This window comes from Hemiscyllium ocellatum, chromosome 20 (genome assembly GCF_020745735.1).
Source record: "Hemiscyllium ocellatum isolate sHemOce1 chromosome 20, sHemOce1.pat.X.cur, whole genome shotgun sequence".
Lineage (NCBI taxonomy): Eukaryota > Metazoa > Chordata > Chondrichthyes > Orectolobiformes > Hemiscylliidae > Hemiscyllium > Hemiscyllium ocellatum.
Genome location: NC_083420.1, coordinates 33,831,776 through 33,855,008, shown reverse-complemented (window position 1 = coordinate 33,855,008; position 23,233 = coordinate 33,831,776). Strand labels below are relative to the sequence as shown.

Here is a 23,233-nt window from a genome sequence, read left to right as displayed (position 1 = left end):
CTCCTGAGTCCACTGAAATTCTCTACTCCTAGATCCTCTGTTGTTATATAGTAGAATAAGTAATGATGCCCACTTCAGATACCATGTGTATGGTGATATTACTACTGATCCCCATGGTGTTGAGCTGCCACCATCCTCTTTTGACAATTGGGTCTAAGGATCATTTTTTTGTGGTCGAAGAAAACAAGTGTATTTTATCACATTATAGTAATCAAATACTAAAGCTATTGACAAATTTGTGGATATAGATTTTCCCCTTACAAGATCCTATGATTTTCTTCCTTTCCCTGGCTGATGAAATCATCAATTCTGGTGGATCTTAATGCCAGTCTCCAACATTAACTCTTTCAGAACCATTACCTTATACAACCAAAACTACCACGAAAGGCTCTTTAATGCCTAAAGGAAGTTTCAACATACTGTTAATCAGAGTGTTAGACCATACAGTCTGCAACTGAATTTTGAAGCAAACTTTAAAGTGACCTATTGGGGCTAAGCAAGAGAAAGTTTAGATTGAAGGTAGATTAATTGAAGGTAGATTAATTTTGATTGAAGGTAGATTAATTACAAAATATTTTCTTCATTGGACTTTGCATATTGAATGTATTAACCACCCAAATGTAATTTTTTGTATTTACTGGGAATATCTTTTGTTATGTAGGTCCACTGAGCTGTTATGTTGACTATATACAGACAATGGATTGCACATGGAAAGAGAGAAACAACAACAGCCACACCACTCTGCAAGTCTTTAAGTAAGCACTTTCCACTGACTAATCAGCTTTTGTGCAATCCCATAGCATTTAGTTTCACTACCCCTAAAACTGATAGCTGGTCATAAGCCAGTTTCATCTTGGAGAGCTGGGTTCAACTCAAATATATAGATAGTATAAAGCTATAATTGTGAAAAGAGCTTCGGCTGTTTCAATTCACATTCTCAAGTGCAAACATAGAAGAGGAGAAGTTGTGTGTCTTATTTGGAGGGCCAGGGTACTTCCAGAAAGGAAGCTGCAGGATTTTGACCCAGAAACTTTGAAGGAACAGTAATATATTTCCAAGTTAGGATGGTGGATGGCTTGGAAAAGAATCTGCAAGTGACGATGTTCCCATATATCTGATGCACTTATCCTTTGATATGGCAGTGGTTGTGTGTTTGGCAGGCTTGTTGGGGCTTTAGAAATCCAGGCAACTGGGGAGTATTCCATCATTCTCCAGACTTCTGCCTTGTAGATTGTATAGCCAGGGTTTGGGGAGTAAGAAGGTGAGATATTCGCTACAGGGTTCTTAACCTCTGACCTGCTCTTACAGCTACTGTGTGTATATGGCTTATCCAATTCCGTTTCTGGGCAGTGGTGACCCCTAGATGTTGATAATGGGTGATTCAGTATTGACAGTGTCATTGAATTTCTGGGACTATGGTTAGACTCTCCCTTGTTGGAGAGAGTAATTGCTTGGCATTTCTATTGCACAAATGTTACTTGCCACTTGTCAACTCAAGCCCGAATATTATCATGTTTTACTGAACTTGGATATAGATGGTTTCAGTATCTGAGACATTGCAAATGATGTTGACATTGAGCAATCATACCAGATTGATAAAGTAAATTGGTGGCCAACAGATTTTGTTTTGTTGACCTCAATGACCAGCAAAACTATTGATCCAGACAGAAAGGTGGCTTTGCTCGAGGTAATGTTCACATGCCCTTCTTGTTCAACATTTGAATCAAAGGCCAGCCCATTTATTCACAAACCAAAAGTTTCCTCTGTGCTGATGTTATCTACATAACATCCAAGGACCAATCCTTTGATATAGCAGAGAAGGTCCTTAGTCATGCACTAGCTGAACTAACTAGCCACTATATGATTAATCACCTCTGGGTCAACCCAGACATGGCACAGATCCATTTCTTCCATTTTAGAAATTGAGATGCAAAGCAAGAACTTAACATACATTTGAATGGAAGAATACTGGCACACAATTTTAAGTCAACTTATCTTAGGATTTCATGTTACATGCTAGCTTCAAGTATTATGTACTTCTTTGTCCTGTGAAGTGATTCTGCAATTTTGTTTTCTCCCAGGCCATTAACCTCTTTGCTGCTGCTATGCCATGTTTCAGGAGCCAATGTATGGTCCTCCTCACTTTCCCGAAACACATCTGAGAAGAGAGTTTTATTCTGTACTTAGTGCATTCTGTCTAACACTGGGAGTATTTGATGCTACAGTGCAGACAGAACATTAAACTGTATCTAACTTGTACTGGAAACATGCTGGAAATATTGAATGGAACAGTATAGAGGAAGCTTTACACTGTATCTAACCTGTGCTGACCATGACCTGGGAATGTTTCATGGGACAAAGTAGAGAATCTTTATTCTCTATCCAATCCCTAGTCGTCTTATTAGTTCTGCAATTTCCCAGTAGTCAGGCCAAAACAGTACAGTAATGGATTTAATGGTACCTAATCACATGTTGTACATGAAGTGAACCCTGCATCCAATACTATAATTTTATCTTTTACTGGAGAACAAGAGTAGGAGACTGAAGTGAATCATCTGGTCAAACGGCACAGCCACAGAGGAAATGAACAAATCTTAGAAGGACGTAAAGCAGTTGACCTACTCAATGCATGCAGAATTTGTCCTACTGAGTGGTAGAGGTTTGTGCAATGTGATTAAAACGTCTTGGTGAGTTCCTGCAGTGCATCCTATACATAGCACACACTTCAGCTAAAATGCTCCACGGTGGAGGCAGTGATGGAAGTCAGTGGATGGGTGGCTGAAAATGGCCTGGGCCTTATTATAAGCATTAATGGACTTTTTAATCAATCCATTTCCAAACAGGGTTGAGTCAAACCGCTCTTCTCGTGAGAATAATTGTACTTTCACAAGAAATTCCATGCTGCCAATGGAGGACGAGAGATGGGTTCACTACTACACTTGTATCATGCACTTTCAGATGTTCATGAGTATCGATAAATTTAAAATCACCCTTAAGTCAAACAGCCCAGCTAACACATCGCAAACTTGCATCATTGAAGAATTCATACCATCTCAGAACAGTAAGTGTGAATTGTGTATTTAAAGAGGCATTCTCTGCATAACTGTAAATGTGTATTTAAAGGGCCACTTGTGCATAAGTGGGTATTGCTGAAAATGTGTTGCTGGAAAGGCGTAGCAGGTCAGGCAGCATCCAAGAAGCAGGAGAATTGACGTTTTGGGCATGAGCCCTTCTTCAGGAATTCCTGAAGAAGGGGTCATGCCCGAAATGGCGATTCTCCTGCTCCTTGGATGCTGCCTGACCTGCTGTGCTTTTCCAGCAACACATTTTCAGCTCTGATCCCCAGCATCTGCAGTCCTCACTTTCTCCCATAAGTGTGTATTGTAATAGATACTCCCTCCATAACACTGTGTAATTAAAGGGGCACTGTTTCCATAATGGGTATGGAAATATTTAAAGGGTACTCCTTCCAAAACATTGTATATTTAAAATGGCAATCCCTCCATATGAGTAAATATGTGCTCAAAAGGGTATTGTGTATAGCACAGTAGTACTATCTCCATCACTGTGTATTTATAGGGGTATAATGTAACTGTAGGTGTATATTTGAAGGGAATCATAGTTTTAGAGATACACCACACTTCTGAGTGTAAAGTGTTCTCTGGAGGTGTCTGACTGAAAGGGGAAGAGTTTCAACTGTTATCAATTATTCCCACAATCTACAAGTTAATTTTTCTCCATTTCATTCTGAACAGGATATTATCATCTTCTTATAACAATGTGATATCTCATTGTGTAACTCTTGGATAACTCTTATCTTGTAGTACGTTTGAATGCACCTCAGCAATTGTCTGTGACAGTTGATTCAACAACACAGAAGGTTATCATCACATGGCAGAACCATGCAAGCCAGTTTTTGAAAAACTGTCTGGAGCATGAAGTCGAATTTTGGAGCAGAGAAACAAAAGAGGTGAATGACTCTGGCTTCTACCCTGTGCCAATTACCATCCCACAAAGTACCCCAGAGATTCCATCCTGTAGCCCTAGCCGTTTCAACATTCCTTCCATCCAGCATCAACACAGTGCAGTTTCAACTGTAAACAGAATACATTACAACAACCTGCCAAGACTTTTCAGCAGCCCCTCCAAACCCACAACGTGCATCACCTAAAAGGACAAAACATGAGACGCATGGCAATTTATTACCTTCGTACTCCTCTTCAAGATACACTAATGTGATTTGGACATATATTACTATTCTTTCATTGTTGCTGGGTCTAAATCCAAGAATTTCCAGAATAAAAATACTGTGGGAGCTCTTTTGTCACATTAGCTACAGCTAAGAGGAGGTAATAAATTTTAGCCTTGTCAATAAATAAAATCCCACATTCTCATTCATTACACATGACAAATTATCTAACATAATTGTTGGGAAAAAGAGAAAGGTTTGCACAAAAAAGTCATCCCCTGCCCTGAGTATTTATATCAAGTGAACTTATAGAGTCAGAGTCATAGAGATGTACAGCATGGAAACAGACCCTTCGGTCCAATCCGTCCATGCCGACCAGATATCCCAACCCAATCTAGTCCCACTTGCCAGCACCCAGCCTATGTCCCTCCAAACCCTTTCTATTCATATACCCATCCAGATGCCTCTTCACTGTTGCAATTGTACCAGCCTCCACCACTTTCCCTGGCAACGCATAGAAATTTCTACTAAATTATTCTGCATTTTTGTATCCATGAATCTGCTGCTTATTTACCTGATATTTTAAGTGTTATTCATCTTTCTGAAACTGGTTATATTGTCTTTCTTCATTTGCTCTACTTTTTTGATGTCACCCTGGGGTAAAGTTTTCCTCCCCTGGAATAGTGCAAACAATGGTGAAAAGGTTGGGGGAATATGACAAAAATGAAAAAAATTCAGAATCTAAGCATCGTCAAGAAAATATTTTGAAATTTTTCTTTGAATGACAACTTCAGAATATCACTATTAAAGCACAACCAGCTTATTTCCAAGTATTTGTATCTCATCAACATCCCAACTTGTTTCAGTTATATGCCATTCCCAATTCTCCTCTCCTTCTCTTAGAAATGAGACAGTGCAAGTTACTTTGACACACTAGTCAGAGCAGATACCTGGTGGCTGCAGCCTTCCAATTGCATGTCCCGGTCACCATGGAGAAAGTGAGGACTGCAGATGCTGGAGATCAGAGTTGAAAAGTGTGGCGTTGGAAAAGCACAGTAGATGAGGCAGCATCTGGGAGCAGGAATGTGGGGGATAAAGGGGACTGAGAGATAAATAGGAGGGTAGGGGTGGGGCTAGGGGAAGGTTGCTGGGAAGGTGATAGGTGGACACAGGTTAGGGGGGTGGTGATAGATCAGAGGGGAGGTTGGGGCAGAGTGATGGAAAGGAAGATGGAGAGATAGGATAACTCAAGAGGGTGGTGTCGAGTTGGAGGGTTGGATCTGGGATGTCCTGGTCATCATCCAACTGTGACCTCAGCACAATGTCCCTCCATGCTGCATAGCCATCATCCTCCTTGACTTTTCATCGACATAAGTTGGTATTGACAAATCACAACATTATCATGCTGCTTTTGGACCAATTCAAACACCACTTCAGCCCTTCAACACTTTACTTTGGAGCTGGAAGTTTTTGTTGCAAATGTTTCGTCCCCTGGCTAGGAGACATCATCAGTGCTCTGGAGCCTCCTGCGAAGCGCTTCTTTGATGTTTCTTCCGGTATTTATAGTGGTCTGTCCTTGCCGCTTCCGGGTGTCAGTTTCAGCTGTCCGCTGTAGTGGTTGGTATATTGGGTCCAGGTCCATGTGTTTGTTGATGGAGTTTGTGGATGAATGCCATGCCTCTAGGAATTCTCTGGCTGTTCTCTGTCTGGCTTGCCCTATGATAGTAGTGTTTTCCCAGTCAAATTCATGTTGCTTGTTGTCTGAGTGTGTGGCTACTAGGGATAGCTGGTCATGTCGTTTTGTGGCTAGTTAATGTTCATGTATCCGGATTGTTAGCTGTCTTCCTGTTTGTCCTATATAGTGTTTTGTGCAGTCCTTGCATGGTATTTTGTAAACTACATTAGTTTTGCTCATGTTGGGTATTGGCTCCTTTGTTCTAGTAAGTTGTTGTCTGAGCGTGGCTGTTGGTTTGTGTGCCGTTATGAGTCCTAAGGGTCGCAATATCATAGGGCAAGCCAGACAGAGAACAGCCAGGGAATTCCTAGAGGTAGTGCATTCATCCACAAACTCCATCAACAAACACATCGACCTGGACCCAATATACCAACCACTACAGCGGACAGCTGAAACTGACACCCGGAAGCGGCAAGGACAGACCACTATAAATACCGGAAGAAACATCAAAGAAGCGCTTCACAGGAGGCTCCAGAGCACTGATGATGTCTCCTAGCCAGGGGACGAAACGTTTGCAACAAAAACTTCCAGCTCGGCGAACAGAACCACAACAACAAGCACCCGAGCTACAAATCTTCGCACAAACCTTGAACTTTACTTTGGAGCTTGGAATTTGCATGCTTCCGTCAGGTCCCTCTCAACCGCTGAAAACATAAGAGACCATATATTTTCAATTTTAAGACTATAAACTGAACTGGAGATTAGACTGTGACATCATAACTGAAGTACTTGTTTAGATTAGATTAAATTACTTATAGTGTGGAAACAGGCCCTTCGGCCCAATAAGCCCACACCGACCCTCCGAACAGAAACCCACCCAGACCCATTCCCCTACATTTACCCCTTCACCTAACACTATGGGCAATGTAGCATGGCCAATTCACCTAACCTGCACATTTTTGGACTGTGGGAGGAAACCAGAGCTCACAGAGAAAACCCACGTAGACACGGGGAGAATGTGCAAACTCCACACATACAGTTGCCTTAGATGGGTGTTGAACCCGGGTCTCTGGCGCTGTGAGGCAGCAGTGCTAACCACTGCGCCCAAGTACCATGAGATATTTGCAAAATCAAGTGATCTTTTTTGCACTGTGCTCTACAATATTGCTTTTGGAAGCAGTGAGAGGGAAAATTTGGAATTAAGCAGCATTGAAGAGTCTTTTGAGTTAAGAAATTCTGCCTCTCAATGAGCTGCAGAATGTTAAAGCTGTAATTGCTGGGGTAGCAAAGAAAGGACCTTCAGAACCTGCAAACAGAAAGCGTGCATTTATTCATCTCTCTCTTTCTCGCTGTCTCATGTGGAAAGGTCAGAAAAACCAAGAAAGTTTAAAAGAAAAGAATTCTAAAACAAAAAAAAACTAGGTTCACCTGATCAACTATTCAATCCAACAGTGACTGTCATGTTACAGATAACAATGTATCATTGATAAGATTAAAAGGACTGTTTTAAAAATAAAATTCCACCTTGCGGTGTGGATTTTTGAATTTGAATAATTTTTACCTGATCTATATTCTTTTACCACCCAAAGTACATAGGGTAAAACATTTGTCTTTTGACCATCTTCATGATTGATCCTGTGTATGTATTTAGGGTTTTTGAAGGGGTATAATTAAAGTTTCATAGTCATAGTTTAGGAATCCTCTTTTCTGATGTTTGGGAAAGTATGTTACAGTAAATAGTTATTTTTCTGTTACTGAGTCCTGAATAGCAGTCAGTCAGGCAAACTGGTCATTTTGATGGGCTATTTGGGATTTTGTACACTTTGGGATGCCTGCGAAACAGTGGACACAATTATTGTTGCATTCTTTACAGTTAGGTGGGAACACCATGTCATAATCTTAAAAATTCTGCTATGTTGCCCTTTAATTTGCAAAATGCAAACAGGAACAATTTTCAAGTTATTTGTGTCTCTTCATACCAAGCAGTATCCTGGTAAATATACGTTAAAACTTCAACATCCTAGGGACATCATTACTGAGTTATTTTTTACAGTGAAAATTTATTGCCTCAGACTAAAAGATATAGAAATCCACCTGCCACTTATTAGACCATTCCCCACCTTATCAATATGTTTTACAGCTTTGTTTGACCTTTACATTCAATTTTATCCTCTGTAAAATTTTTCACATGGAATAAACCTCCTAGCACTGCTCTGAAAAAGTATAACTTATGATATCCACATTTTCTGTTTAGAAATATCTTGTTATGCTATGTTCCATCGTACATCCTGCATGAAACTCTTTTCTCCTTAGCAGGATGTGAAGGTGAAAAAAATAGTTAATGATATCCAGCATCTGGCTATTGAGGAGTCAGAATTGAAACCAGAAACAGATTATAAAGCAAGAGTTCGCAGTATACCTTCAAGGAGTACAGATTATAATGGCAGATGGAGCAAGTGGAGTTCAGAAATAAAATGGAAGACAAACTCTGGCAAGTATACTGCTGCTGAAATTATGTTTAGAATACTACCTGACTGATCCCTCACTCTTTCTGAATTTGTCTCCCTCACTTTAGCTATGTCTATTTCTCGCTTTCTGCTTCTTTGTCTTCTACTTGTTTATCTGTCAATTTAATTCACTCTCTCTTTTCTATCACAGGTGGCCAGGTAGTGAAAGATAGAAGTGGAACCTAATCTTTACACATTTTTGATAGAAGAAACATACTACTCCAAACCAAAAAAAGTACAATTTCAGACTTTTCCCATGGTTACAAGTGGTGTTGAACCCCTTTGTCAATTAAACCAAACACCTAGAAAAACTCACCTCACTATCTGTTAAAATATGAGTGACAGAGAACTCCTAAATTTCACTATTTAACGAAAAGAAGAACAATTTATTTTTCTAACTCTAATAGACAGCATTAAACAACAAAAAAACTTCACAAATCCGAGCCCTCCTTCTCTTTTCCACTTACTATCTGATTCCAACTTGATAAAAATAATATGCTGTTCCAATAAGACACTTATTAAAATTACGGGTGGGGTGTAGGCTTGCTCGCTGAGCTGTCGGTTTGATATCCAGACATTTCATTACCTGGCTAGGTAACATCATCATTGGCGACTTCCAAGTGAAGCGAAGCTGTTGTCTCCTGCTTTCTATTTATATCTTTCTCCTGGATGGGATTCCTGGGGTTTGTGGCGATGTCATTTCCTGCTTGTTTTCTGAGGGGTTGATAGATGGCATCTAGATCTATGTGTTTGTTTATGGTGTTGTGGTTGGAGTGCCAGGCCTCTAGGAATTCTCTGGCATGTCTTTGCTTAGCCTGTCCCAGGATAGATGTGTTGTCCCAGTCGAAATGGTGGTTTTTTTCATCCGTGTGTAGGGCTACGAGGGAGAGAAGGTCGTGTCTTTTTGTGGCTAGCTGGTGTTCATGTATCCTGGAGGCTAACTTTCTTCCTGTTTGTCCTACGTAGTGTTTGTGGCAATCCTTGCATGGAATTTTATAGATGACGTTGGTTTTGTCCATGGGTTGTACTGGATCTTTTAAGTTTGTTAGTTTTTGTTTGAGAGTGTTGGTGGATTCCGAGGGGTCTCAGTAGTCTGGCTGTCATTTCTGAAACTTCTTTGATGTATGGTAAGGTGGTTAGGGTTTCTGGCTGTGTTTGGTCTGCTTGTTGTGGTTTCTGTGCACTGTGTTTTTTGAGTATCCGTTCTTCTTGAATACATCGTATAGGTGGTTCTCCTCTGTTTTTCAAAGTTCGTCTGTGCTGTAGTGTGTGGTGGCTCGTTGGAATAGTGTCCTGATACAGCTTCATTTGTGTGTGTTGTGATGGTTCTGGTGTAGTTGAGTATTTGGTCAGTGTTTGTAGGTTTTCTGTATACACAGGTTTGTAATTCTCCCTTGTCCTTTCTTTCTACTGTGACGTCAAGAAATGCGAGTTTGTTGTCGGTTTCTTCCTCCTTGGTGAACTTTATGCCTGTGAGGGTGTTGTTGATGATGTTAAATGTCTCTTCTATCTTGTTTCGTTTTGTGATGACAAAGGTGTCATCTACGTAGCAAACCCAGATTTTTGGTTTGATGATTGGTAGGACTGTTTGTTCTAGCTTTTGCATTACCACTTCTGCTATGAATCCTGATAGTGGAGATCCCATGGGTGTACATTAACTTAATTTCAAAACTACACAGTCTCTGTCTTCTTCTGTGTCTTCATTCTTTCAGCTGCTGATTTCCATGGGTCGCCTTCTTTCTTTTTACTGCGAGTATGTTTCACACCTTTAATAGAGAATGTTTTCTAATTACTTTGAGAGGAAGATGTTATAGAACCTAGAACATTACAACGCAGTACAAGCACTTCAGCCTTCTATGTTGCACTGACCTGTGAAACCAATCTGAAGCCCATCGAACCTACACTATTCCATTCTCATCCATATGCCTATCTAATGACAATTTAAATGTCCTTAAAGTTGACAAGGCTACTACTGTTGTAGGCAGGGCGTTCTACACCCCCTACTACTCTCTGTGACATTAGTCCTATATCTATCACCCCTCAATTTTATGCTATGTCCTCTCATGCTAGCCATCACCATCTGAGGAAAAAGGCTCTCACTGTCCCACCTGTCTAACTCTCTGATTATCTTCTATGTCTTAATTAAGTCACCTCTCAACCTTCTTCTCTCTAATGAAAACAGCCTCAAGTTCCTCATAAGACATTCTCTCCATACCAGGAAACATCCTAGTAAATCTCCTCTGAAACCTTTTCAAAGCTTTCACATCCTTCCTACAATGCGGTGACCAAAACTTCAAATGTTCCCATACCAGTGTTTTGTACAACTGCAGCATGATCTCATGGTTCCAAAACTCAATCCCTCTACCAATAAAAGCTAACACACCAGATGCCTTCTTAACAACCCTACCAACCTGGGTGGCAACTTTCAAGGATCTACGTACCTGGACACAGAGATCTCTCTGCTTATCTACACTACCAAGAATCTTATTATTAGCCTAGTACTCTGCATTCCTGTTGCTCCTTCCAAAATGAATCACCTCACACTTTTCTGCATGAAACCCCATTTGCCACCTCACAGCCTAGCTCTGCAGCTTATCTATGTCTCTCCGTAACCTACAACATTTACATTTCTGGGGCCTTCCAATGCCAGTTTCTTCAAAAATGTAGCGCAGTATACCATTAGAGAGCTTTTATACAGCACTGAATCATCAATGGGAGGACAAGTCAGGCCCTCTTTTATACAGCATTAGCAAATTCTGGCAGGCATACATTTAGTTACACACTGAAAATCTGTTTAAATACGTCAGAGCTTTTCAGTGGGTTGGTGAATCAACATTTAACAGAATACAGCATGTTGTGTGGATAGAAATATGCAAACATAGAAGTCTGCACAGTTGAAGATTCTCCAATTGCTTGGATGAATGCAGCTCCAACAACAGTAAGGAACACAGAACAGGACCAAGTACCTCACTTGATTGACACTATATCAACCATCTTAAACATTCACCCTCCCTTCTCCACCAACATATTGCCAACAGTGTGTACCATCTACATGATGCAGCAACTCATCAAGACTACCACAACAACACTTTCCAAACCTGGTACCTATTCCACCAAGAAGGTCAAAGACAGCAACTGCATCTTGTCACAAAGCTGGTCCTTTTTTCTAAAAGCTGTTCCTTTTATCAAGGGTACTGTGTCCTTGGTTTTTTTTAGAGGGATCATAAACAAATCGGCTGGGTTTTGTACAGAGATGAAAGGCCTTGTGGTTTATACGTAAACAGATGAGACTTTAGGCCAAAGCTTAAGTTTTTGAAAGTAACCTGTATAAGTCAAGGGGGTGTGGCTAGCTGTCTAGCTGAGCCGTTCAGTTCAGAATTTCAGTTAGAAAAGTTCATCTGTGGAGATGGATGGAAACAGGCTGCTAGACTCTCTCTCCCTCTGTCCTTCTAACTTTGACCTCGAAGCCTTTGTTTTATTTTTTGCTCCGTGTTTAAGGGGTTTGTTTATTGGGACTGTTGTGCATATTTGGAACATCATAATTAAGTCTAGTTTGGATAGACCAAGTTCTATAGGTGTTCTTTATTCTGTTCTTTGCTTTTCATTCTGTAATTTTGTGAACAAATTTTTGTCTGTTTTAAAACCTAGCTAACTTACTCCAAGTAATTTTCACTGTACACCTACTGAAACAAATTGCAAAGTTATGGTCTGGACTGCCTGCTTAAGAATGTTTTGAGTGGTCTGGCCTAGTCCACAACAATCTGAATACCACCACCTGCAAGGTTCCCTCCAAGGTACAAACCATCCCACCTTGGAAATATATCACTGTTCCTTCACTGTCCCTTGATTAAAATCCTGGAATTTCCCCCAACCACACATTATGATTAACAATACCATGAACTGCAGTGGTTGGGAAGTAAATACTGGCCTGACCATCAATGCTCAAGTCAATGAGTGAATAAAAAAGAAAGTTCCAATACTATGAAGTAAAAATGGTTAACTCATGTAGCCCTGAAGTGCATTGACTGACCATCGAAATCCTAGGTAATGGGTTGAGTTTGTGTAATGGGAGTTTGGTCCTGGGTTTTGAGTCTGGGGTACAAGTAATCAAGACTGCAAAAAGCAATTAAATAAATTAAATGAGGTCATGATATTGTAAAACACATAATTTATCAATGAGGGGCACATTAAAGCTGACTTGACATGATAGATATGGAGAAGACAATTTCTCTTATATGAGAATGTTGAATTATGATCACTGTTTAAAAAAGGTCAGGGATTCCTCTTTTTAAAAACACAGTAGGTTAATTTTTTTAAGGCTCATGAGTCTTTGGAACTCTCTACCTGGAAAAGTATTGGAAGCCAAGCCCTTGTATATTTTTAGGGCTGAGGTGGATAGATTTTTGTTAAGCAAGGAAGTGGAAGGTTTTTGGCAATAGGTGGGAATATGGATTTGAGGTTATAATCAGATCAGCTGTAATCTTATTGAAAGGCAGTGCAAGCTTGTGGGGCGAGTTGGCCTGCTCCTGGTTAGGTTTGTATGTTTGTATGAACTTTACCTTGTATTTAACATATTCCACACCTTCCTTTCTATACCTAGGTAATCTTCAAAATTCAATGAAGAGGTAACTTTACTCTGTATCTAATTCATGCCAGAACAATATAGGGATAGTTTTACTCTTTGTCTAACCCGTAGTATTCCTGCCTTTGGAAGTTTGAATGGGTAGTGATAGAATTTTTCACTGTGTACTTTTTGATGCTTCTGTCCTGAAAGTACTTGACGGAACAATGTTAAGGACATTTTATTAGGTGCTTCAGGCCACACTTGAATGTTGACACGTGGAGGTCTAAAATTAATGAATGTTTCTTGGAAATCTGAAATTTCTCAAAACCATCACAGTAGCGGCCCAAGTCACAAATGAAATATGGGGTAGATTACCCATTTACAGAGTGTCTCAAGAAAATCCACAATTTCACTTCTCATTGCAACTTCCCTCGAAACCCAATTTAAAATATTCTACCTTGTGAAGCTGGCCCATGACCTACCCCAATACTAAACTTTATTTCTGTTCTTTCCTTTTAAAGCTATGGACAGTCCTTCCAAACAGAGCAGCTTGTTGTTTGTTGTGCTGCTTCCAATCTCATTGGCTATCATTATTTCCATACTTCTGTACTTCAGGATTCACATACGGTAAGTCTATATAATTTGACCCGTATCCAACTCTCCAGCTATTGACTGCAGCTAATAATAGACAATTCCAATGCTATCTGTAGTCAGAAATAGCCCATTCCATTGTCAGTGGAGATAGTGACTGTCTCTCTTCATGCTATTGGTGCCGGAAAGTCTATCGCGGTTCTTATTTTAACTGGTAGCAGTTTTTCCCAGTATGCATTGTAAATGGGAACAGTTCATCCCAACATCATTGGAGCAAGCAACAGTTCTTCCCTGATATCACTAGAGTCAGTAACAGTTTTTCCCAGTGTCACTAAAACTGATAACAATCTATCCCAGTGTCACTGGAACCACTGACAGTTTTTCCAATGCTTTTGGAGTCAATATCAGCTCCTCTCATTGAGTGACTGTTAGGGTCAGTATGTTTGTAAATGCACAAATCACAGCACAACAGAGACTATTCAGCACTACATGCTAGTTTTAGAGCTTCTGTCACATGGCAGCTCTTTACTTCAGAACTTCAGAAATAGGAGCAGCAGACCATATGGTTCACTGAGCCTTCTCTGCCATTCAATATTATCATGTCAGATCATAGGTTTCAGTTTCTCTTTTCCATCCTCTCCCCATATTTCTTATTCCTTGGGAGAATAAAAACCCTTTCTATCTCTGTTCTAAATATATTCAATGATAGCACACCTCCCAATGGCCAATATTAAAATCTTGTTGTGCAGCAATGGCTTCTAACATCAAACCAGCTGTACAGTAAGTGGAGATATAACGTTGTAGAAATTACTTGACCAATACCAACACCAAATGTCAAATTCTTTTGCTTCCAGAAATTGAAAGGGATAGATCAGTTTTTAAATTAAAGGATTTGACTATCCTGCAGCAAGACACATAGAACACTGCCAGTCACCAGCTATCCCAGTGAAACCTGGCCATAACTTCATCAAGAACTTAGAGGCTCACAACTTTCATTCATCCAAAGAACAACAAAACAACACCTATCCAGGCTTTATCCATACATGTACATTTTTAAACACGTGAGATTTGAACAAGTGATTTACTCCTTGTACTTTATTTTGTCAATAGCGTAAAACTTTGCCTCTAGAATCCATCTTTGCATATATATTTCTGTGTCGATGAGATAGTCAGATGTTTCATTATGGTTGCAGGTATTGAAGAAATATACACTACTCTTCTTTTGATTTAAATTTACCTGAAAGCTTCCTTCACATTTAGAACTGAAAGTCACAACACACAAGATTTCAAATATTTCTTCTAAAATACAGTTTGTTGCAAGCAACTGAAAGGTGAGAAAGGTGAAAAGTAATCCCACTGCCTTAACCTCCCCATGTCAACCATCTTGTCTTGCTTTCTTGCTCTTTCTTTTTGCTATTTTTCCTTTGAAAGTTGCTCTCTAACTTTTTCAACAAATGATTCAACTTCCATCACCCTCAGTGGGAAAGGATCCCATATTCCAGTCACCTTGTGCACAACATTGTTTCTCATTCTCTCTTTCTGTTTTGATGACTTGATGTTTTCTCTCACTTGCATGTTTCTTAGAGGAATTTTTTTTTCTGCATCTTCCAATAATAAATATACAATGTTTTTTTATCCAAATGATGTAAATTGAATGCATTCATTTCTGTTTTAATTTTTTGTCCATTTCAAGTATTGTGAATAAGGTATGGATTCATATTCCAAACCCAGCCAACTTTTTCCAGCCACTCTACAGTGAACACAATGGAAACTTCAAGGTAAATATAGTAATACTCTACGTAATTATGCTCATACCTGAGGTTACTTTCTCTTAAATGCCATAGCTTATTGGATAGTATTGTCTGGGAGTGGAAGTTCCAGGCATCTGTTCACACTGGACCTACCTGCTTGAGGATTGGTAAAGGGCTCTGCATTTTCTCAAGTTGCAAAAAGGAAAGCAGGATCACCTCAGATTTCCATTTCTGATTACTACTTGGTATTTCCTATACATGCAGGATCACAAACCATGAAAGAATCAGGCAACCCAATGAACAATCACATGCTTACACAGGCAAGGACAATAACAACAAAAACAACTTCATTATATAGCCTCTTTAACATAGCTAAACATGCCAAATCATTTAACTAGGGCTTTACCAAAATGCAGGAATTTCTTCCCTGACAGCACTGTGTGTGTTCCAGCATAGGACCGTAGTGATTCAAAATGGCAATTGTAGATGGGCATTAATATGTGGACCATACCAGAGACTCTTGCACCCGATGATCAAGAAAGAATGTGACACTGGCTTTTGTAAGGAATGTGTTAGGGCAGAAGACCTTATTCAAAGCTAAACTGAAAGAAGTTGGGCTGAATCTTATATTTTGTCTGCTTCAATTTTGTCAAGTTTTACGGACAGTTTGTATTTATGAGGCCTTGCGCAATTTCTTGCCCAATTGTCCCAAACTCTCCTCATTAACTGCCTCCATTCTTGTCCAATCCTAGCATGATTTGACCACTTACCATAGCTAGAAGAGCTCGCCACTCACTGGATATCACAGAATAGGCCATCACTGCTGGCATCAACACCATTGTTAAATCTCAGCTGAGCACCTAGTCAAGAATTGGCATTATGGAATTGCTGAGGAATTCCTGATGAAGGGCTTATGCTCGAAACATCGAATTCCCTATTCCTGAGATGCTGCCTGGCCTGCTGTGCTTTGACCAGCAACACATTTTCAATTATGGAATTGCTCTTTACCAACAAGGTAATGGCACATCAATCCCAAATTCACACAGCTTATGGCACATAGCCGGCATGGCTAACACTACCCGGCACAAGCAGCCTCACTTCTTTTCCCCAGTCACCATCAAATCAACAGGCCAGACCGCTTGCCTGTCTAGAGCCACATCTCATTAACCAACTCTCTAAGTCCCTGCTGGTCTGTCCTCAGAGCCCACTGCAGATCAGCATCCAGTGATTGTCCAATGGGAGACCATGACAGACAGGCAAGCATGCAGACAGTCCATTGATATCCTCCTTCAGTTTAGGGCTAGATAATTATCGTGTCATCTGAAAACTCTTGATCATAACCCATGATGTTTTGTCTAAATCATGAATGTGTACACGACAAACAGTAAGGGACCCAACACTGAGTCCTTTGGAACCCCCCAGGAAACCAACGTCCAGACACAGAAATATCTCTCCATCATCACACTCAGATTCTTGGTTCCAATGTGCCACTTTGCCTCAGTTTCCATGGTTTCTTAAACTCTTGATGAGTCTGCCATGACAAACCTTGTCAAACACCTTGCTAAAGGCCATATAGACCAAATCAGATGTATTACCCTCATCGACACTCATGGTTACCTCTGCAAAAGCAGTGATCCAACTTGTCAAACACAACATCCCTTAACAATCCAAGCTGATTATTCTTGATTAATCCATGTCTCTCCAAGTGCAGATGTATCTGTTCCTCTGAATTCTTTCCCAATAACTTTCCCACCACCAAGGTTTGACTGACTGGTGTGTAGCTTTTGGGCCTATCATTTTCTTCTTTTGTTAAAAATTGGGCAATGTTAGTAGTCCTCCAGGTCTCTGGTACCTCATGTATGGCCAGAAAAGAACTGCCTAGGCCCAAGATATCTCCTCCTTTGGTTCCTTAATATCCTGGGATACAACATATCCAGGCCTGCAGATTTATCCACTTTTAAGGCTGCTGGCACCTCTTCTCTTTCTGTGTTAATTTCTTCTAGCATTTCACAGTCCTCCACCCTAATATCTGTTCCTGTGTCATCCTTTTCCATTGTGAAGACTGATGTAAGGTATTCATTGAGAACCGTGCCCACATCTTCTAGGTCCAGACACATATTATCTCTATGACTCTACTCTTTTGCTAGTTAGGGTCCTGTTCATTAAGGAATTTTAAAAACCCTCTAAGATTTCTTTTATTATACCTCCAAATGCTTTTTAATGTACACTCTTTGCTTCATAATTTCCTTTGTAGGTTTCCCACTGCATTATTGAAATTCGTTTAGGGACCCTGTGGTATTGAAACTTTAATATCCACATGAGTTTCTCTTTTTATCTTAACCCTAATTTTCATTATCCTTGACATTCAGGGTTCTCCAGTCTTGGAAAAGCACAGCAGATCAGGCAACATCCGAGAAGCAAGAAAATTGACGTTTTGGACAAAAGCCCTTCATCAGGAATGGAGGCAGGGAGCATCCAGGGTGGAGAGATAAATGGAGGCGGGGGGGGGGGGGGGGGGGGGGGTGTTGGTGGCTGGGGAGAAGGTAGCGAAGATTACAATAGATGAATGGAGATGGGGATGAAGGTGATAGGTCAGAGAGGAGGGTGGGGGAAGGTAGCAAAGGCTACAATAGGTGGATGGGAGTGGGGATGAGGGTGATAGGTCAGAGAGGAGGGTGGAGTGGATAGGTGGGAAGGTCATGAGGATGGTGCTGAGCTTCATATTGATTGATAGATACAACTGATTGGCTTGCTAGGCTAATTCAGAGAGCAGCTGAGACTCAACCACACTTCTGTTAGTCTGGAGTCACATGTCAGCCAGAACAGGTAGATTACCTTCCCTGAAGGACATTAGTGAGCCAGATAGATTTTTCTAACAATCTACAATGGTTTCATGGTCATCTGTAGATACTTAATTCCACATATTTATTATTGAAATCAAATTGCACCATCTGCTGTAGCAGGATTTGAACCCTGGTCCCCAGAACACTAGTTGAGTTTCCTATATTAATAATCTAGTGGGACACCACCTTCTCCCAAGTAGCAAAATACCCTTACCCTCACATACATTGACATGGCCATTTGCTTCAAATATCATGTAGTGTGTGTGTCGCACAGGCCGCTGACACATGCTATAGATGTAAGAATGATTTTTATTAGCAAGTTGATATGACAGAACAGTGAGCATTCAGGCTCTGGCTGAAGTACTCTTGAAACAGAAAATCAGTATTAATGAGGCTGTTAACAAGAAATAATCCCTGAAATATGCATGATATTGTTCAGCACAATATCATGGGCCAAAGGGCCTATTCCTGTGTTGTATTGTTCTATGTTCTGTCTCAAGTTTCCTCTATGAGTCTTGTCTCAATGCCCAAAACTCTGGTGAAAATGTAATGGGTTGCTTCTAACATTAAGAAAGGCCTTCTAACAAGATCCGTCCAGATTTATTGCCATAATCCATACCAATTCTGTATATGATTCCACATGTAGGTTTTAAAAGAGGCCCAAGAAGCAGAAAAGTTTTAAGTAGGGAATTTCAGTGGTGAAGGTTAGGATAGCGAAACATGCAGCCAGTTGTGGACTGTACACAAGAGGGCAGAACTGGAGAAGGTGTCAGGGAGAAAGAAGTAATGGTGATCAGGAAAAAAGAAGCTGCTGAGAGCTTCAAAATCAAAGATGATTTTAAAATTTAGGATAATGAGAATGGCGAGGATCTGTGAAAGATAGTTAAACTCCTACAGGTGGTTAATCTCCTATCGACTAAAAGTGAAGAGCTGAGTGTTGGTACCCTGGTGCTACATAATTATGCTGCTGTTCATCAGTTCACATGAACAAAAAAATCCTGATCTCCATCTTTACAGGGGGCAGGGCAGTGATGGGGCACAGGAGTATGATCTCAGTTAATGATAACTCTGGATAAATCTGATTCTAAAGGAAATTTGGCTGGATAGGTCATAAGTTTAACTTCTGCACTAGAGAACAGTGATAGTTCATCACTAAACATATTCAATGAGGCTGCCAATACTTTTCACCAAAAAAAGTAAGTTTATTCTACAACAGAAAAATAAAATAAAGCTGTTTATACGACAGTTTAGAAAAATCTTTACATAGACAGCCAAACAAAGTTTAAAATTAACACAGAATACTGGGGAAACTCAGTAGGTCTGGCAGCATGTGGAGAGAGAAACAGAATTAATGTATCGAGTCTGGTTTAAGAACTGACTCAAAATGTTAACTCTGTCTTTCTCTCCACAAATGCTGCCAGATTTACTGAGTTTCTCCAGTATTCTCTTTGTTTGATTTAGATTTGCAGCATCCACAGTATCTTGCCCATATAAAACAAAGTTTCAAACTATTAAGCAAAGGTTATAAGGGATATGAGCCAAAGACATGTTGATGCAGCTAGGCCACACAACAGTCAAAGTCTCATTAAATGGTGGAGTAGGCTGAAAGGCCTACTCCTGTTCCTATATTCCTATGAACTGTTTCTCTGCAACATATCTCTCAGATACTTAAACCCAGAGAAATATCACTCTGATCATAATTATTTAATTTCTTACTTAACAGACTCTCTCCAGTTTTGCTTCTTGGACTGTTCAAACATTTTTAAGGCTTCATTCCAATTCTAATGGCCCGAATCTCCACATAATTCTGACTGATAAAGGTTTTCTAAAACCTATCACAATTTGAATCTCTATAGACCTAGCAAACTGCCCTGTTGCTAGAATGAAACTACTGTCTTGAACTGAAAACTTTCTTTTTCTGCTGAGATGAAATTGTTCTCCTGCTAGCACAAAATTGAAATTTGATTCTTCTAAACTGAATTCAAACTAAAACAGCAGTGCCCCCAGTCACTTGTTTTTAATATGTTGTGTTATACGGTGTAATCATTTCATCAGCTAACATCACAGTTATCGAACTAGACAATACCAATCACACATTTTCTTCGAAATGATATATTTAGACCACTTTTGCAAACTGAATACTGGCCTCTTTTTAAAAGAATTATCTTCACAGAACTAAAACTAAAACTTCCTTTATTTGTAAAATGCCAATTCTGAAATAAGAACACCTTTATCACACAGTAAACAGCAATTTTCCCATCAGATGGAAAGCCTAACATCAACAATCTATTGTTACTTAATAGCTACAATAACGGGTAAATAATGAAGAAAAGGCCCATAAAATATTGCAACACAACTTAGGTGGAGAAATTCATTGTAATTATGACTATGTCTTTTAGGAATGGATTCGCAATGACCAATCAACAATTCAGAAAAGGTCTCGCAGAAGTTCAGTCCATGAGATAACGAAGATGAAGAGGTCCTTGGAAGATGAAGCTGACACAGTAATCATAACTCCCAGAATTGAAGCTGTTTCTAATATTACCTACATAAAACCAATCCCAATACCACTTGATCCAAACAGCCCCAAACACAACAATGATGCAGATTCCATGTACGTCAAAAAGAACTGTCTCATTGATCCAATGAATAGATTTTATTCCAACACAGTGCTGGAATATAGTAATAGCATTTGTGCTTTAAGTGGAAACCAGTCCGTTGTACCTACTGAAGGTCAGCAGGTTGAAAGCTGGTTGCTGTTTGAGGACCTGGCTAATGCCACCCTGTTGTCCATGATGCCTCAGGATCTAAACGGTGAATATAACTATAGCGATGACTATTGCACCCTCTCTCACTCTGATACCAGTCATGGCCTGGTGCCCACAAAGATTGGCCTCCAACTCAACTGCGATGGATGCCAGGCAGAGAAAAGAGACGTGCCTATGAGTTTGGAGGTAATTGACAGTGACAAATTGCCCTCCATTTGTACAACATCAACACAGTAGTAGCAGCTTCTATTCTGTGACTCTGGATTGAAGTCAATGTACTCACTGTATAATGAGATTGAACCAATGCTGAATCTGAAACGCTGAAAAGCGCCTAATCAAATGATGAGGTGCACTTCCTCAAGCTTGACAGCACCTTACCTCTTAGGGCACATTATACACTTCATAATTCAACATGGAGTTCAACAATATCAGTCTGTAATTTTTGTTTCTTTTCTTGCTCCATCACCATTTATTTTGACATTATAGCTCTGACACTTCTGTCACTTATTCTTTCCTTTCTTGCACACAACCAAAGACCTTCCATTTGTCCCTGCTACACCCACATCTTGCTCAAACCATTCTACATCTCTAACTTGCCCAGTTCTGGTGAAAGATCAATAACCTAAAACGTTGATTGGGATTTTTTTGTAGAGTCACAGAAACTATGCAGGCTTTTGAAAATGAGCTGAAAAATGTGTTGCTGGAAAAGCGCAGCAGGACAGGCAGCATCAAAGGAGCAGGAGAATCGACGTTTCGGGCATAAGCCCTTCTTCCAGAAGCTGCCTAACCTGCTGCGCTTTTCCAGCAACACATTTTTCAGCTCTGAACTCCAGCATCTGTTGTCCTCACTTTCTCCTAGGCTTTTGAAAACAGCAGGTAGGACCAATTCTGGGATTCCTGCCTCCATTCCCATTACACTCAATTTTCTCTAGCACAGGAGAAGGGGCTGGCAGTGAATTTGTACCCCGTATTCTTTACCTGGCTGGCTCATTGTAGAATTTGTCATTTCCTATCCTTCTGAGTCACTGAGTCAGACTAGCTTCTCAAGGGCTCAGAAACATACTGAATCAAAGTCTGGATAATTTAAAAGCCCATGCCCATGCCGTGTTGGCAACCTCAAACACCTCTCATATCCTCTCCAACAACCAAATGTCAATAGCAGAAACTTTTAAATATTCGACATCTCCTTATCTTGTGGAAATAAAAATTAAGCCAATGACAAAATGGATCTTAGTTTAAAAAAGCCACCAATCAAGCAATGAATGCACTTTTATTGCACGTGTTTCTATAAATAAATGGAATTCTGGATTCTGGACCAAGCCTGTTTAAGTATACTTGGTTGAGATGCTAGATGTTATACTGGGCGGCATGGTGGCACAGTGGTTAGCACTGCTACCTCACAGTACTCGAGACCTGGGTTCAACTCCTGCCTCAGGCGACTGACTGTGTGGAGTTTGCACTTTGTCTGTGTGGGTTTCCTCTGGGTGCTCTGGTTTCCTCCCACAATCCAAAGATGTGTGGGTCAGGTGAATTGGCCATGCTAAATTGCCTGTAGGGGTATGGGTGGGTCGGCGTGGACTTGTTGGGCCAAAGGGCCTGTTTCCACACTGTAAATAATCTATTTGGATACAAAGTAGATATAAGCAAAATAATGCTCGATTGATAGCATTGACAAAATAGATGGAGAAAAAGTTACACTTTTGTATTAATATCAAATCACTTCTGCCATTGTTACTTTAAATATCTGTTTGATTAGCATTCTTAATAGGATTACACAACGCCAGATTTTTTTAAAGCAAGTAATGAATGGAAGGGTTTTAAAAGCTTTTTCATATGTGCCGTTTTTACTTGGGGTTCATTGGTTCTATGCAGAAAGTAAATTGCAGCAATGACCATGAGAGTGCCATGAATTGTCACGGAGGGTATGGGGGACCACTGGGGATTGGGGTAGACCAATAATTTGGCAAAGAGGGTATAAGTTGCCATTGAAGATTGGCAAAATCATGGGGTGGCATGGCATAGGAAATGTGTGGAAGCAGATGAAGGGATATGAGGTGAGTCCTAAATGGGTGAGTAATGAACAAAATAATTGGGATCAGTCCCAGAGAATTGAAATAGGCATTTTAACCAGCCTGTCTGGACACAGAGCATCCTCTGCCATTGAACTGCTTATAGAAGCACCACAACTAAAACCAGCACATGCAGGAGAAAGTGAGGACTGCAAATGCTGGAGATCAGAGTCAAATGTGTGGTGCTGGAAAAGCATAATACGTCAGGCAGCATCCAAGGAGTAATAGAGTTGATGTTTCAAGCATAAGCCCCTCCATTCCTGATGAAGGGCTTAT

The 23,233-nt window shown here is 40.2% G+C and overlaps 1 protein-coding gene across 1 annotated transcript in view; it reads left to right on the top strand.

Moving 5' to 3' along the window:
* LOC132825599 (uncharacterized) overlaps window positions 1-21,267 on the top strand; it is a 56,959-nt gene extending 35,692 nt beyond the window's left edge. Inside the window, exons 4-10 of the mRNA XM_060840981.1 lie at window positions 662-755; window positions 2,844-3,061; window positions 3,825-3,970; window positions 8,181-8,355; window positions 13,457-13,562; window positions 15,220-15,304; window positions 20,520-21,267. Coding sequence (XP_060696964.1) covers window positions 662-755; window positions 2,844-3,061; window positions 3,825-3,970; window positions 8,181-8,355; window positions 13,457-13,562; window positions 15,220-15,304; window positions 20,520-21,125 — 1,430 coding nt within the window. The 3' untranslated portion in view covers window positions 21,126-21,267. The remainder of the gene's footprint in view (window positions 1-661; window positions 756-2,843; window positions 3,062-3,824; window positions 3,971-8,180; window positions 8,356-13,456; window positions 13,563-15,219; window positions 15,305-20,519) is intronic.
* Window positions 21,268-23,233: the final 1,966 nt, after the last annotated feature.